The sequence below is a fragment of the Ruditapes philippinarum genome, unplaced genomic scaffold (genome assembly GCF_026571515.1).
Source record: "Ruditapes philippinarum isolate M1 unplaced genomic scaffold, ASM2657151v2 ctg1130_1_1_1_1, whole genome shotgun sequence".
Lineage (NCBI taxonomy): Eukaryota > Metazoa > Mollusca > Bivalvia > Venerida > Veneridae > Ruditapes > Ruditapes philippinarum.
Window position 1 is genome coordinate 70,471 of NW_026856835.1, and position 16,424 is coordinate 86,894.

The 16,424-nt window shown below is 32.3% G+C and overlaps 1 protein-coding gene across 4 annotated transcripts in view; it reads right to left on the reverse strand.

Annotated features, from left to right (window-relative positions):
• Positions 1–5,342: 5,342 nt before the first annotated feature.
• Positions 5,343–16,424, reverse strand: part of LOC132747845 (fibropellin-1-like) — a 33,138-nt gene continuing 22,056 nt past the window's right edge. The window contains exons 4-17 of one of the 4 annotated variants that reach the window (XM_060737373.1): positions 14,516–14,629; positions 13,791–13,904; positions 13,426–13,539; positions 13,067–13,180; positions 12,708–12,821; positions 12,344–12,457; positions 11,215–11,328; positions 10,596–10,620; positions 10,257–10,345; positions 9,901–10,014; positions 7,967–8,272; positions 7,294–7,428; positions 6,958–6,985; positions 5,343–5,998 (exon numbers count right to left, since the gene is read on the reverse strand). In XM_060737373.1, the coding sequence (XP_060593356.1) occupies positions 5,875–5,998; positions 6,958–6,985; positions 7,294–7,428; positions 7,967–8,272; positions 9,901–10,014; positions 10,257–10,345; positions 10,596–10,620; positions 11,215–11,328; positions 12,344–12,457; positions 12,708–12,821; positions 13,067–13,180; positions 13,426–13,539; positions 13,791–13,904; positions 14,516–14,629 (1,619 nt within the window). In that variant the 3' untranslated portion in view covers positions 5,343–5,874. Of the gene's footprint in view, positions 5,999–6,957; positions 6,986–7,293; positions 7,429–7,966; positions 8,273–9,900; positions 10,015–10,256; positions 10,346–10,595; positions 10,621–10,856; positions 10,971–11,214; positions 11,329–12,343; positions 12,458–12,707; positions 12,822–13,066; positions 13,181–13,425; positions 13,540–13,790; positions 13,905–14,515; positions 14,630–16,424 lie in introns of all 4 variants that reach the window. The other 3 variants (XM_060737372.1, XM_060737374.1, XM_060737375.1) reach the window with 3 other exon arrangements.

Sequence of the window (16,424 nt, forward strand, 5' to 3'; positions counted from 1 at the left end):
GTTATTGTTTTACTCTTGTACAATGTCATGCCGCTTTGCATTCTTAATGACTGACCTCGAAGCTGCAGATTCAAGCAGGGGTTAGCATTTTTCAGCGCTTAATATAATAGTTTTCATCATTTTGCATTGCTATGTAGCTTTCCTTGCATTATTCTGGGATTTGTTTTTAAAAAAAAACACATATTTTTCTCATTTATGACCAAAGTGTATTATTAAGTCATGGCCTCACCCCAACTACTTCTGTTATTTTATTCGTAATTTATTACCCCTGTACAATTAAAAACATGTATAAGGGGTATTCTGCAGTTCTAGGCGCTGCAATATAAACTTTGTATAGAAACATGTGTGAACGAAGATCTTGGATTCTATCATTGAAATAGAAAAGAAAATCGCTACTTAAAAATGAGATGTTTCTGATCTGCATGCATACATAATTACTCAATTTCTCCTACACGCATAAAGATGTCAAAATTTGTGTACGGGGACCATTTAGTCATCAATTTTTGAAGGATTGTAACACAAATGATAACTATCACGACTACAAGTGTTACACAAGTAATTTAGGTAAATATTTGCAAAGTGAAGGTCATAAAGTGAGGTGATACAATATCCAGATATTTTCCGGATATTGCCCAGAGCGTTTCCCCTATATGCATATCTATAATACCTACATCGCTGTCAAAAGCTTTTTTGACGGGCGTATTTTGCGACAATGTTTCAGCAATAACTTGGTTGTATCTCCTTCGAAACCTTTCCGCTGTAAAACTTAAAAGAAATAACACGAAAAAATAACATAAGAACTGCCCATCATAGTCTCGTATTGACTTAGTTAAATTTTCGGTCAATGGTAGGAAATTTCCGTAACAGTTTTCTCAGCAACTACTTATTACAGCCTCTCGATATTTGACATACATCATTGACACGTGATCTCATACCATGGGATTCGATTTCAGTTCTTTCGCTTATTCAATTCCTGTTCACTGACTTAGTTAAATTTTCGACATTAATTGTCAGTGGTAAATATATTTCGTAATATTACAGCATCATGATATTTTGTATAGTTTGCCAGACCTACATCAATTTGTACACACATTTGAAAAAATAAACATCAGTGAAGTCCCTTTTTATTATGTATGTTTTTGTTATAATCATAGTTTGCATTGAATGTGGGCGACCATAAAGCGGTCATTGTTAATAATAACTTAATTATATATTATAATTGTTCTAAAAAGAAATGCAACAATTCGAAAGATAAAATTGAATTAGTTTATCGTTTCATGCCATAGACATTTGTCAGAGATTGTTTCAATGATCTCTCGCTCAATGTTATGTTTTCTTCATTTCGAGCCCCATGTTACAGGTTGATTTAAATAACTTATTTCTGTTGATAGCACATAGATTTACCTTATTTCTGAAGCCAAAACATATATATAACTTATTTCGAAAGAAAAAACATAGTACAATTATCTCATTTTGGTAGATAACGCATAGATTCAACTGTCTTATGTCTGAAGATTTCTGAAAATATATTCAGCATATATCCAAATATTGATCTTAATCCTCAAATTTATCCTTATTTGAGCCTTTAGTTTTGTGTTTTATTATCATTACTATTTGTCGATGTCATCCCGACATAGGGATGATTCTGTGCAATTCAACATTTTTTTTCACATTTTGATTATTACTATTTAACTCTAGGAAATCACGATCAATTGTAGTTGATTTAAACATGGAAAATGAAATCAGGATCATTTAATCTTCATCCTGATCTTTTGTCTATGAACACGGGCCCAAATGATGACAAAATTACAAAGGGATGTCAAAATGCTTGCGTCTTCGGCTTCCTGACAATTTAATGAAATATGGAAGCATAAACTATTTCAAAGTGATCACGAACTATGTAAAATATGGCCAAGTGTGCATCTCATATGGATTGTTAGATGCATGGATTCGATCCCTATCAGGAGCACGCCATTAATCAGTGAAACGGGTTCATGCAAATAAGTATAAAGATTCCTACACAATTGAACATAAATAAATTAAGTGTAAATAAACTTAAATGCGGATGTTTTCGGTTGTATAGTGGTAATAACTAACAAGTGATTTGATAAAATATTAATAGTTTTCTATAAGGGAACCAGGCTGCTATAAGCCACCACTACATGACAGTAACGGAATCATTATAACCTAGGCTAAATGATCATGTTCCCTCGTCTCAAATGTTATATCTCATTAAAACTGATGAATACATAAGATAATTACTGGAGCTGTCTCCCTTGAATCATTTTAAATGATAATTGAGAATCATAAATCAACATATGTATCACACTCCTACAAATTATTAAATGACTGGAAAACTGCAGACAACTCGTTGGATATATTTCTATTTTATATTACCAATCTAAAAGACGCACGAGGAAAGTTTTACTGTAAAATTGCTTGAAAATGACCATTATCTGTCTAATCCAAATTACTAGATTAGTTAATTACAATATGAATTTCACAACAACGTATTAGTCAACAAAATAAAAAAAAATGCCGTTGTGTATGGCTAATCTATTGGCGTTCAAGTAATTGGAGAAATAATCTTTCAAATTAAACTTGTACCCCTGACTTGGAAATATAACTAAGAATATAAAATAGATAAGTTTGTGTAACAACATAACAGAGTATTTCTTTGGTGTAAACTGAGAAAGAATACTTAACACAATACAAACCGACAAACGCATATAAAAGGCAATTAGAGAGGTATAAGTCTGACCCATTTTCTATCGAGGAGTTTTAATCTATGAACTTGGATGATAAGTAATAGAGAGAGCATCGAAACACGAGGCTATCTGATTTGTACGAGGAGGCGTAGCCCCCCGAGTATTAATCAGATTGCCGAGTGTTTTGATGCTCTTTCTCTTTTGTATCATAGTCAAACATAAAAACACGTTCCATGTTTCACAATATGAAACACCAGAAAAAATGAACCAATGAACGAGCATCTGAATATGATATTTCTGTCGCTTTCCCTTTCTCTACCGTCACAATAAGTAAACCCCAGCAAAAATGAGCCAATCAATGGGCATGCTATGGAATGCGGGTAACTAATACCTGCACTCCAGTTAACGCACTGTGCATGTATATGTTAACGATTTAACTCTGACAATTTTCAACATTAAGGTCCCCAAACTATGATACAAGCAAGGTTATACGCACGCGTAAAATAGCTGCAAAGGAATTTTGTCGGCTGTGCACTGCATACTTCTGTGCAGTTTTTGAAATTAAAGGAGAAGCATTACGATATGTAAATTTTATGACGTCTTACTAGTATTACTCGTTTTAAACAGTGACATAACGGGTACCCTTTAGCCACCAATGTCGTATTGTGCCAGGAATCCGTCACCATATGTCTTGTACAGACTCAATCAAACTGAGTCTGCAATTCTCTTGTAATTTTGTTGTGATTAATGCTTCCGAGGGATCACTTTGTTTCCAGAATTGTATTCATATATAGACAGAGCTGAGTTGACCGTAATGGTTTGTCCCTTATGCCTAGGTAATTATTAGTGTTATCCTAATTAAACGATATCTAAACTTTTCTAAAAAATAGGACTAACAAAAAATCAATTTGAGCATAACATAGTTTACATGTATAAGACATAAAAGTCATCAGACCCGTTACCAAATCTAACCAAAATAAAAAAAAGCACACGCGTGACCTCGCTTTACTATATAAAAGGCGTCAATTAATTTTTTGAATCCGTACAGCACTATACAAATAATCTCAACACTTACAAAACCTTATAATATCACCATTAAGATGATACCTGTCTATATGGCTCATCATGAAGTCCGAGATACTGCAGATATAAAGACAGAAAGGAAGTCTTAACTAAACTTCTCTTATATTAAAAAATCGTATGTTTTGTCATACCAGCACTTTTTAAAGCTTGTGCAAGGATACATTGCGGTGACATATACAGATGTACGAAATAAATGATGGAATGTTTAAGTGCAAACACACTGTGTTTGTGCGTGATAAATGACCGACATACCTTATAAATATGTGAGCCATTACCTTAGTTCTTCATAAAAGCATCAAAAAGCTTAACAAAAGTTAAACTTAAATATTTGACATTAAATGAGATTTGTCATCATATTGTTATAAGAAATATCAGTTAATGTCAGTTAATTTCTTAATATTACCTTAAAATAGTGCACGTTTTATGTAAGCCAGATCCAGTACCTTACAAGACAAATAGTTCATGCAGTGCTTCAAACAATAGCTATAATGTACTACTTTACAAAATGATATATAAAACCTTAAGAGTTGCTGGTGTTACCGACGGAAACAAAGGTGGCATATCTGTTCAAGCAAGTGCAACAGGCGTTTATGTTAAGGAACCTTCAATCAAAAATCATTAGAGATATACGAGTATAAGTGTTTATAACTTGCATTTAAATATCATTTATGTTCTTTCTAAACATTTTAATCTTTCTTTGATACGAGTATACGAGTATATACAGGATATTCAATTTTTTTCTGTAAATACAGTATTTATTTCCATTGAGTGGTATGAAAATAAATATTTCATAAGTGGTGGTAGACGAGAAAACAACAAGGGACACAAGCAAAAGTGTCACCAAAACAGTATGAAACAACATAGACATACATCTGAGGAACACAGTGGGGCGCCGCCTTGGAACGGTCAGCAGCATAATAATGACTACTGGGGAGTTTAAACCGGTTAATGGTGCACCAAACCTCGCTCTTAGCCCCACAATGTTCCTATAAACGAGACAGTGTAAATAAAATGAATCCCCGCCAAGTGAAATTCTAACAGTTGTCATGGTTACAAAAGGTTAAATAAGTAAAACACTAAAATGATCATGTAGAAACATATAAAAGTAAACCCAATGACCATAACAAAAGTACTCAATGTCCTAAAGGAAGACAGAGCAACAAGAAAATCACCTACAAGGGCCCGACGAAGCAAGACAGAAGACGAACATTAAGACAATTCAGTCCCAAAGGGCTTTACGAACTATCCATCATAGAGTCTCCCACTTGGTCCGTCAGATGCAATCAAAAGAGGAAAGCGTAGTGTCCAACTGTAAAAGGGTTGAACACTAAACATGCAGTATGTCTTAAAATAGTAGGGTCATAACCTCTTTTAATAAAACGTTTAATGATTTTAGTAAAAACAGCAGAAAAATTACCATGACCCAAAATCTTACGAAGTTTGTTAACCACATCGCCATAAAAACCAGGCTGGCTAATCCCTTGTCGCAGATGAGTTTTTAAATCACTATTGAATTTAGAAATTAAATCAAAGTTACGTACCAAACTAAATTATTCTAGGTAGGGTTTATTATAATTCACTGATTATTGGCAATAACAAACACATATAAATAATAAAAATTATCAGCAGCAGGAATAAGGTGATGTTTTTTGTATTTTTCTGGCCCATCGAGGTCATTAATTCTTAAGATTGAAACACTTAAGCCGGTACTATAGGGCGTGATAATTGTTCCACCTTTTACATTATCTTTAATTAACAAATCCTTTCAAATGAGCCAAACGTTGTCATATTTTCTTGTTGTTTTCAATGCACCTGAGGGATTATCTCTTTTCCAGATTTTTTAAAAGTATTTTATCCAAAGAGGAGCATAGAATATATTTAAACTTTTCTAGAAAATAAAACAAAACAGTTGTAATAAAAACCCTTTCCAACTAAATTCATTCAAAATGTTTACACAAAAAGGGTAGCTTTAGCTGAATACATTGCTATCTTTTTCACTTTATGTACAAAATATATTGTGTTCGACTTAAATATACGAGCGTTAATTTTATATCTAAGTGAAATATTTCTGTCGATTGTTTCTTTACATAGTTGATATGGCTTCGTATGGAGATCTTGAATCCCTCATTTCTGTCTTGAGGTCAGTATATGGATTTTCATACCCTCCACTATCAGGGATATTTATAGAGTCTCCGATATGTATATTCCTTTTAAACAAAATGAAAATACTACATGACATTTTCCCATATATCTTACTAGAAAATACATGTGTTTATGTTTGCAAACTTTTCTTTATATGTAAAAATACCTTCAAAATGCTTACTAATCTTATTAGTGTGCATGTAAAATTGTCTCATAATGTTCGATCTTAGAATTTTCAGTAAATGTAGTTGAGAGATATGATATTATATTTCATTTATTTATGTTAATTAAAACACAAATCCAACACCAATGCGCAATTAATGTGATTATGCGTCAAACATTAAATTTGCAAAATAATGATGTCAGTAGTTATTCTTTTAACATGTATGCCCACCCTGACGCCTTTAATTGTTTGGCTGGTGCACCATCTGGCCACATCTTCAATATTATTCCAAATTATATGTCAGTAAAATACCTAAGTTTGAAGCGCTTGGTATAAATAGGAGGCCAGATTATCGTTAATGAACATGGGTTTATCTGAACTTTCTTGGTTAGTTTCAAATATGCGCAAAAATTGTTCAAAAGTGCGCAAATCTACCCAAAAAATTAATACAATATTATGTCACATTCTTGCAACAACGCTATGCGGACACACACGGTGTATGATTTACTATCTTTCACTAAAAATTTTCAATATTTAGTTTTTTCACGTAATTTAGTATTACTTTTTTAGCATGTGCGTTGACTTTGTGTTTGTTATGAAATTAAATTATGTAATATCATTTCAACTCTCTCATCTGAATATTTTGAAAATTTCACCATGATCTTGCCAATATTGATCCTAATATGGCACCATATATACATGTACACATATACGAATTTAATGAAGATTCTTATTATTCAGCATTATAGCACAATCATAACTTGTATTTTAGATACAATACTAATTTTTAGTTTACAAATTGTAATATATTTATACATTATACATTTATCATTAGATTTAATATTTCTTAAAGACACTTACACTTGACCGTCTATTTTCTGCGCGCGACCTGAAAAGTAAATGCTATCATTAAAACGTATTGCTACAGCATTTTCATCAATGATTTTCTAAATATAACTACTTTATATTAGCACATTCAATTTTACTAGCGTTTGTCATATAATGATATGGTTTGTGCAATAGTCTTTATGGGGAATAATTTGTATAAACTAAACATTAAAACACACTGAGATAAAATATATGAGATATAATGCTACAAAGGTATGAATGAGGGGGCCAAAATGGAAAGAACTATGTGACTGGTATGTTAAGTAAACAGTCATCATTGATTAACAAATAAATGAAATCTTTAATTACCATCCTTCTGGACAGAGTCTCGCGTTCTTTTCAGTTGGATTCTGACATAAATCGCATACGATATAACTACAACTACCACTACACTTAAGACAACTCCCACGATTAATGTAGTTGTAGTTTTAGTTTCTGTTTCAACTGAAAAATAAGTTCATTGTAATGATTAAATGTAATTATTTTGTGAAATTGTCAGCAAACCTTTAGTAAAACAATTTTTATTACACATTGTAACAGACATAAGACAGCTACAACTTTAAAAAGGGCTACTCAAAGAGGACATAACTATGAAAAATTAAAAATTTGAAACCAAATTCCAACTTGAAAAGTATCTAATGATGACACAAGTACATCTGTATACAAAATCAATTAATAAAATTGATTGCTTCCGTCTAGAAACCATTGAATGGTATAATGACACTCATGATTGATCCTATAACTTATACATAATTATCCATACGAAAATGCAGTTTTCTTATTTATTTTTTTTGGACTTGAACATTATTTCATTCACCTGTATGTAGTCTTATGTGTGACATAGCATGGGCAAATTCAATGACGTATAACAAATTATATAGAAGAGTGCATATAATGAATCATGTGATTACAAACTAAACTGATTTTTTACAATTTCATCCTGATATTCATATTTTTCTAACTTGTTTTACATGATGCTTACCTTTGATAGGTGACGTAGTAAAAATAAGAATTTCCGAAAGCGGACTATTTCCAACTTTGTTATATGCGTACATTCGTACAAAGTATGTTGTAGAATCACTGAGACCCGTCAGAATTTTAGAAATAGGTTTATCATTCTGTTCGACTTTATCTTGGACTTCTGTATCTTCCCAAGATCTTTCACCAGTTCCTAACTGTATAACAAACGTTTGTGTTAACCCTCCATTGTTGCCAGGTAACCACGATAAACGGGCTTTATTATACTGAATATAGTCTATTGTAAAACCTCTTGGTGTACTTGGTGGCTCTAGATAAATAAAGGTAATACTTAGTATGTCTAAAATGATTCATATTTTAGTATGCTTCTGTTTTAAAGCAGCACACCTCCAGATTCATGCTAATTTTCTAGAAAATTTAAAAATGTATTTAACAGAATATTATTGTAGGTTACCAAAGGAATGCAATTAACACATTATAAATGTCACTTACAACCTATGTAAATTACTATAAAGAGGTCAAAATATGGAAAAATAGCCATTGCTGCGTTAGTAACGCAGTAGAATTATAGTTATACATACTGAAAAATTCGGTTATTAGGCGCACATAACATGAAATTATTTACTCGAATTTTGATTTTTTATACCTTTCTTAAAATCTTAGTACATTTTTCTATGGTTTGATTTTATCGAAATAATTATGTTTGCTCATCTGGAGGCGTGCAGCATTAAAGTGCAGTTCGCAACAAAAAATTCATTTCGTAAAAAGAATTAACTCAGAAAAAATGTTTTATTGTTTACGAAAATCTTGGCACTTATTACATAATGAGTCATTCAAGGTCCAATATATTTTGGAATAACGTTAATCCCCTGCTCCTTATTGAAACCGGAATTAAGCCTGAAACCAATGGGGAAAAGTTGATTCAGGACGCGAAATAGATATTTCATTTCAGGAACTCTAAGCATAAGTCGCTCACTCGTTTTTTACCTACAAATCATCAGTTCAAAAACATATCACACTGCCTTGAGTTACAAATGAACTTTACATCATAAATAATTGAGACTATTGAGAAAGAAGGACACTTTTTAATGACGCCTTAACAACCTGAGGATTTGGTGTTATAATGTCTTACTCAAAGACATAGCAAAGACGTCGTATTCAGTACTTTTAGCTCTTTGATATATTTCAAGTGCTAACAATACTATTTTCTTTAGAACCACACCTTTTATATTAAATAATTTTAGAAAAATTCGAAATTAAATGTGTTCGAAAATACTTGTTTATCCGATCTAATTGTCAAAACTTAGAGAATTATGGATAGTGTTAACGATACCATGGCAGATCATGACATTTTCTATATTTGTATGCTTTTTGGACAGATATATGAAAATAGGTTATTAGACATAACTTGTTTAACGTAACTAAGTAGTTTGATAGTAAAATAATGGAATGGAAAGCTCACACTTTTTGTGTGTAGAATTATAATGAATGTGAAAAAAATATTGGATGGACAGGCGGACGGACAGGCAGACAGACGGACGCACAGACATACAGATAGATGTTGTTGTTTATGTAAAATATAACACAAAGCAATAACAAGTTACATAGTGTCAGCAGGTAGATGTACCTTTTAAATACAAATTTAAATCAACGAAAAACATGTGTTGTTGAATAGATAAGCCGAAATCATAAATGTGAACTTTAAATCAAATACTGGGAAAATGTGTGAGCATTAGAATACTCAGATAAATTTTTGACATTGTCTTTGGATTAACATGATAAATGCATGAAACGATGTATTTGTGTTCCAGAAGGCACAAATGTTAAAAAAAATCAAATGGAACAAAGATAAAACAAACTGTTCTATTATCAAATCAAAAAGGTCTGAAATATTATAACGTTCTAGACACAGAAAATATTAAAGACTGAACAAAATACTTGTGTCACAGTTAGTTCCTTCATAGCCAGCATCGCAAGAACACCTGTATCTATATACATCATCTGTGCAAGTACCGCCATTTTGACATGGAGTTGAGGCACATTCATTTATATCTGAAAATTAATAATGACGGAGCAAGGAATTACTCTGATAGTCGTGAAAATATCTTTGAATTAACATGATAAATGCACAAAACGTTATGGTATTTGTCTTTCAGATGGCTCATATGTAAATTTATACAATTAGAATATGGTACACATATAAAAGACCAAAAACTGTTCTGTTATCAAACTAAAAATGTCTGAAATATTATGAGGTTGTAGTGATAGAAAACAATAACGCCTGGACAATATACTTGTTTCACAGTTAGTTCCTTCATAACCAGCATCGCAAGCACACGTGTAACTGTTTACTGCATCTGTGCAAGTACCGCCATTTTGACATGGAATATGATAAACAAGATCAACAAGGAAAGGCGGCGTTCAATGAACGCAACCGCCACACGACCCAGCAACAAGAACCAACGGCAAGGAGCCCAGGCGGACTCCAAACAAAAACAGGACAGGGCAAAGACAGAGCACGGACAAGTTTATCATTAAATGATAAATAATTTGTAACTGATTAGGAATTCAAAGAAAAGAATAATAGGCCCACAAAGGGGAAGGGGACAGGAGACCGGGGGAAGAGGGGGGGGGGAGTTGAGGCACATTCATCTATATCTGAAAATTGATGATGTCTAAGCTAATACTTAGATAGTCTAAAAACAATGTCTTTGAATAAACATGATAAATGCATGATACGTTATTTTTTGTGTTTCAGAAGGCTCATATGTTGTAGGATATTATAAGAATGGTACACATATAAAAGAAGAAAAACTGTTCTCCTCATAATCTCAAAATGTCTGACATGTTATGACGCTGTTGTCATAGAAAATAATAATGACTTGAAAAAATACTTGTTTCACAGTTAGTTCCCTCATAGCCAGCATTGCAAGAACACCAGTATCTGTTTACTACGTCTGTGCAAGTACCGCCATTTTGACATGGAGTTGAGGCACATTCATTTATATCTGAAAATATATAATGTCTGAGCGTTGAGATACTCCAATAGTCTTTCAACAATGTTTCTGAATTAACATGATACATGCATGAACCTTTGTTGGTTTTTTGTGCTTTTAAAGGCTCATATTTTGAAGGATATTTTAAGAATGATATACATATAACAAAACAAAAACTGTACTCTTATCAAACAAAAAAAGGCTGTAATATTATCACGTTGTAGACATAGAAAATAATAAAGCCTGGACAAAATACTTGTTTCACAGTTAGTTCCTTCATAGCCAGCATCGCAAGCACACGTGTAACTGTTAACTGCGTCTGTACAAGTACCGCCATTTTGACATGGAGATGAGGCACATTCATCTATATCTGAAAATTAATAATGTCTGAGCGTTGTAATATTCTGATAGTCTTCAAACAATGCCTTTGAATTAACATGATAAATGCATGAACCTTTGTTTGTTTTTTGTGCTTTTAAAGGCTCATGTTTTGAAGGATATTTTTAGAATGATTTACATACAGTATAACAAAACAAAAACCGTACTCTTATCAAACAAAAGAAGTCTGTAATATTATGAGGTTGTAGACATAGAAAATATTAAAGACTGAACAATATACTTATTTCACAGTTAGTTCCTTCATAGCCAGCATCGCAAGAACACCAGTATCTGTTTATTGAGTCTAAGCAAGTACCTCCACTTTGACATGGAGTTGATGCACATTCATTTATATCTGAAAATAAATAATGTCTGAGCGTTGAGAAACTCTGATAGTCTTTAAACAATGTTTCTGAAATAACATGATAAATGCATGAACCTTTGTTGGTTTTTTGTGCTTTTATAGGCTCATATTTTGAAGGATATTTTTAGAATGATATACATATAACAAAACAAAAACTGTACTCTTATCAAACAAAAAAGGCTAAAATATAATGATGTTGTAGGACATAAAAAATATTAAAGACTGAACAATATACCCATTTCACAGTTAGTTCCTTCATAACCAGCATCGCAAGAACACCAGTATCTGTTTACTGAGTCTAAGCAAGTACCTCAACTTCGACATGGAGTTGAGGCACATTCATTAATATCTGAAAATATATAATGTCTGAGCGTTGAGATACTCCGATAGTCTTTCAACAATGTTTCTAAATTAACATGATACATGCATGAAATATGATAAACAAGATCAACAAGGAAAGGCGGCGTTCAATGAACGCAAACCTTTGTTGGTTTTTTGTGCTTTTAAAGGCTCATATTTTGAAGGATATTTTTAGAATGATATACATATAACAAAACAAAAAACTGTACTCTTATCAAACAAAAAAAGGCTGTAATATTATGAGGTTGTAGACATAGTAAATATTAAAGACTGAACAATATACTTGTTTCACAGTTAGTTCCTTCATAGCCAGCATCGCAAGAACACACGTATCTGTTAAGTATGTCTGTGCAAGTACCGCCATTTTGACATGGAGTTGAGGCACATTTATTTATATCTGAAAATAAATAATGTCTGAGCGTTGAGATATTCTGATAGTCTTTAAACAATGTTTCTGAATTAACATGATACATGCATGAACCTTTGTTTGTTTTTTGTGCTTTTAAAGGCTCATATTTTGAAGGATATTTTTAGAATGATATACATACAGTATAACAAAACAAAAACCGTACTCTTATCAAACAAAAAAAAGGCTGTAATATTATGAGGTTGTAGACATAGTAAATATTAAAGACTGAACAATATACTTGTTTCACAGTTAGTTCCTTCATAGCCAGCATCGCAAGAACACACGTATCTGTTAACTATGTCTGTGCAAGTACCGCCATTTTGACATGGAGCTGAGGCACATTCATTTATATCTGAAAATAAATAATGTCTGAGCGTTGAGATATTCTGATAGTCTTTAAACAATGTTTCTGAAATAACATGATAAATGCATGAACCTTTGTTGGTTTTTTGTGCCTTTAAAGGCTCATATTTTGAAGGATATTTTTAGAATGATATACATATAACAAAACAAAAACTGTACTCTTATCAAACAAAAAAATGTCTGAAATATTATGATGTTGTAGACATAAAAAATATTAAAGACTGAACAATATACCTATTTCACAGTTAGTTCCTTCATAACCAGCATCGCAAGAACACCAGTATCTGTTTACTGAGTCTAAGCAAGTACCTCCACTTCGACATGGAGTTGAGGCACATTCATTTATATCTGAAAATAAATAATGTCTGAGCGTTGAGATACTCTGATAGTCTTTATACAATGTTTCTGAATTAACATGATACATGCATGAACCTTTGTTGGTTTTTTGTGCTTTTAAAGGCTCATATTTTGAAGGATATTTTTAGAATGATATACATATAACAAAACAAAAAACTGTACTCTTATCAAACAAAAAAAGGCTGTAATATTATGAGGTTGTAGACATAGTAAATATTAAAGACTGAACAATATACCTATTTCACAGTTAGTTCCTTCATAGCCAGCATCGCAAGAACACACGTATCTGTTAACTGCGTCTGTGCAAGTACCGCCATTTTGACATGGATTTGAGGCACATTCATTTATATCTGAAAATAAATAATGTCTGAGCGTTGAGATATTCTGATAGTCTTTAAACAATGTTTCTGAATTAACATGATACATGCATGAACCTTTGTTTGTTTTTTGTGCTTTTAAAGGCTCATATTTTGAAGGATATTTTTAGAATGATATACATACAGTATAACAAAACAAAAACCGTACTCTTATCAAACAAAAAAAAAGGCTGTAATATTATGAGGTTGTAGACATAGTAAATATTAAAGACTGAACAATATACTTGTTTCACAGTTAGTTCCTTCATAGCCAGCATCGCAAGAACACACGTATCTGTTAACTATGTCTGTGCAAGTACCGCCATTTTGACATGGATTTGAGGCACATTCATTTATATCTGAAAATAAATAATGTCTGAGCGTTGAGATATTCTGATAGTCTTTAAACAATGTTTCTGAAATAACATGATAAATGCCATGAACCTTTGTTGGTTTTTTGTGCCTTTAAAGGCTCATATTTTGAAGGATATTTTTTAGAATGATATACATATAACAAAACAAAAAACTGTACTCTTATCAAACAAAAAAATGTCTGAAATATTATGATGTTGTAGACATAAAAATATTAAAGACTGAACAATATACCTATTTCAACAGTTAGTTCCTTCATAACCAGCATCGCAAGAACACACGTATTCTGTTTAACTGAGTCTAAGCAAGTACCTCCACTTCGACATGGAGTTGAGGCACATTCATTTATATCTGAAAATAAATAATGTCTGGAGCGTTGAGATACTCCGATAGTCTTTATAACAATGTTTCTGAATTAACATGATACATGCATGAACCTTTGTTGGTTTTTTGTGCTTTTAAAGGCTCATATTTTGAAGGATATTTTTAGAATGATATACATATAACAAAACAAAAACTGTACTCTTATCAAACAAAAAAATGTCTGAAATATTATGATGTTGTAGACATAAAAAATATTAAAGACTGAACAATATACCTATTTCACAGTTAGTTCCTTCATAGCCAGCATCGCAAGAACACCAGTATCTGTTTACTGCGTCTGTGCAAGTAGCGCCATTTTTACATGGAATTGAGGCACATTCATCTATATCTGAAATATAATAATGTCTGAGGTTTGAGATACTCTGATTGTCTTAAAACATGGTTTGAATTGACATGATAAATGCATGAAACGTGATTGTATTTGTGTTTCAGAAGGCTCATTTATTGAAAGATATTATTAATATGGTACAATAATAAAGATCAAAAACTAAAACTGTTCCCTTATCAAACTAAAGATGTCTGAAATATTATGATGTTGTATGAGGCTAATTTGTTGAAGGATATCATTAGAATGGTACAATTATAAAAGAACATATAAGAAAGATTATGGAAAAAAATGTTGGTTTATTGTAAAACCTATCTGAAATAGCATAAAGTTCTAGACATAGAAAAAATTAAAGGCTAGACAGTATACCTGTTTCACAGTTAGTTCCTTCCTGGCAAGCATCGCAAACACACGTGTAACTGTTTACTTCATCTGTGCCAGTACCGCCATTTTGACATGGACTTGAGGAACATATTTAATCATTTCAATGCTCACACATTTGTTTCTTAAGATAAAGATGAATGTGCCTCAACTCAATGTCAAAATGGCGGTACTTGCACAAATGAGGTTAACAGCCACAGTGTGTTTGCGATAATGGTTATTAGGGAACTTACTGTGAAACAAGTATTGTGTCCGGTTTTTATTGTTTTCTATGTCTACAACGTAATAAATAATAGTTCTCTAGTTCAAAAAGTATTGGTATTGAGCAAAAAGCATTTGCCTTGGCCATTATCAGATAAATAATTGTCAGGGAACTGCTAATTAATTAAAGACATTACTTTTATGCAAATTTAAAAGGATAAAAGAATAAAAGTTCTACAAGATTATTACTTTAAAAGACATAGTGAGCATATTAGTATTTGTAGAACGGGTCAAGCCTCTCAGTAAAGATGTTAATACTGGGACTAGACTGATCAGTTAAAAGAAGGCTATTCTAAAGACGTATGCTCCTACGAAAGAAAGAATTCTGATGGTATTTGTCCTCGAGTGGGGTATCAGGTAGTTCAGATTTATTGTTTGAGTAAGGTGTCGGTCAACAAAGACAATGTTGTTTTGGATTTCATATAAAAAGGATACAACACTGATGTTTCGACGCTGCTCAAGGGTGTGCCAATTAAGTTCAGCTAGCATTTTTGAGACACTACTTGTATAGTCATAATCATTCAAAATATGTCTGGCAGCTGATCTGCTGTTCTGTCTCATCAATTAAGTATTTCTGAATGCCAAACTATGTAGCAACATTCAACCTGAGGTCTAACATAGGTCTTATACATGCATATGCAGTTTTCTTTAACTTTTTATCTAGGGTTTTAACATTTCTTCTAATGAATCTAAGGAAGTTATTTGCTTTAGATGTAATATTGCTTATATGTTTGATCCATGTAAGGTCTTGACTTATAGTAACTCCTTAGTATTTTGCTTCTTGGGTTGAGTTAGGGTTTCTTTTTCATTTAATTCTAAGAACTTCACATTTGTCAGGGTTTAAACTTCATGGACCATTCTTTTTTCCCATATTTCTAATGCATGTTAGTCATCTTGAATGGTTTTGGCATCTTGTTTGGATCTGATTGTTAGGTAGACAACAGTTTCATCCGCAAAAAAGTCTAACCTTACATTTGACACTATCGGGATGGTCATTTATATAGGAAATGAAGAGGCAGGGACCTAATACCTAGCCTTTTGGGACACCTGGGAGGACTTGTAGAATTCCTGATTTTTGACCTTCAACTATTACTTGCTCGGAGGGAGACTTAAGGAAGGAAAGGACCTAATTTGTAACCTCGTGGCTTATGCCAAA